Below are 1,179 nucleotides of genomic sequence, written 5' to 3'. Positions count from 1 at the left end.
GGAGAGGGGTTTTTTCCATCTTGTTCTTCCAAAAACACCAAGGAGGGGGGATTTAAAACAAGTTTAAAAGAGAAGGTGGCACGTGGTGGCGGTGCCATCGCTGTCCCCCCGCGCTGTCCCCTCCCCGTTTCACAATGAGGGGGGGGGGTTTCCATCAGCCCCAGGTGTGTCCACGAGCCCATTCTCTGCCACCTTCAACCTCTGCCCTCCTCCCACAGCAAATACTTTGCGGGCCAGGAGAGCCAGATGAAGCTCATCTACCGCGGGCAGCTGCTGCAGGACCAGGCGCGGACACTGCGCTCGCTCCGCATCACGGACAACTGTGTCATCCACTGCCACCGCTCCCGGGGAGCCACCACGGCCACCCCCGCCCTGCCCGACCCTGTCCCCGCCGGCCCCGCGGCCCCGGGGCTGCCCCTGGGCGGGGGGACCCTCATGGTCCCCACGGTCATGGTGGTGCTGGCGCTCGGGTGGTATTTCCGCGTCAACTACCGGCAGCTCTTCACCACCCCGGCCACCGTGTCCCTCATCGGGGTCACCGTCCTGGTCACCTTCCTGGCCTTCGGGCTGTATGGACAGTCGGGATGAGGCGGGAAGGAGCTGGGGAGGCACCCCAGTGTCCCTGTCCCCACTGTCCCCATCCCTGTGGCGTTACAGTGACCAGAGCCAGCACGGCAGGGGCTGTTTGGCCCAGTCTCGCTGCCAGATTTTATCCCCCCAAAAAGGGGCTGTGCCCCCCTCCCCCTCAGAACTCCATTCGTCCCATTCCCAATCCCAGCTCTGGGGGAGTGGGACAGCACTGGAATGGGCCGTGGCTTCTTCCCAAGGTCTTTTTAAAGCAAATAAAGGGTGTTAAGTCACCCCAGCGCTCACCTTCCCACTCTGGGGTTGCTTATTCCCCCCCTTCCCGTGCTTTTGGGGGGGGTTATAAAAACAAATCCAGCCCCATATGCAGTAAATGGAGTGGTGGTCGGGGGTGGTGGTGGGGTAACAGCCCTGCTTAATTAACCAGCCGTAATTAATGCCAGGGATACCAAGTCAAGATGCAGTTTTATTTACAGGGGCAGCCACAACCCACTCACGGGACACACAGACCTCACAAGGGCTCAGCTCCCCCCGGGAGGGGGGGACACACAGAAACACTGGGGGCTGGGGGGTGAGGACACTGACCTGGGGGGG

At 61.7% G+C, this 1,179-nt stretch overlaps 1 protein-coding gene across 1 annotated transcript in view; it reads left to right on the top strand.

Annotated features, from left to right (window-relative positions):
* Positions 1–880, top strand: part of TMUB2 (transmembrane and ubiquitin like domain containing 2) — a 7,675-nt gene extending 6,795 nt beyond the window's left edge. The window contains exon 2 of the mRNA XM_029964479.1: positions 165–880. Within this exon, the coding sequence (XP_029820339.1) occupies positions 165–588 (424 nt within the window). The 3' untranslated portion in view covers positions 589–880. The remainder of the gene's footprint in view (positions 1–164) is intronic.
* Positions 881–1,179: the final 299 nt, after the last annotated feature.

The sequence above is a fragment of the Manacus vitellinus genome, unplaced genomic scaffold (genome assembly GCF_001715985.3).
Source record: "Manacus vitellinus isolate BGI_N305 unplaced genomic scaffold, ASM171598v3 scaffold_72_pilon, whole genome shotgun sequence".
NCBI classification, from domain to species: Eukaryota; Metazoa; Chordata; class Aves; order Passeriformes; family Pipridae; genus Manacus; species Manacus vitellinus.
This window is presented reverse-complemented; position numbering and strand designations above follow the sequence as displayed.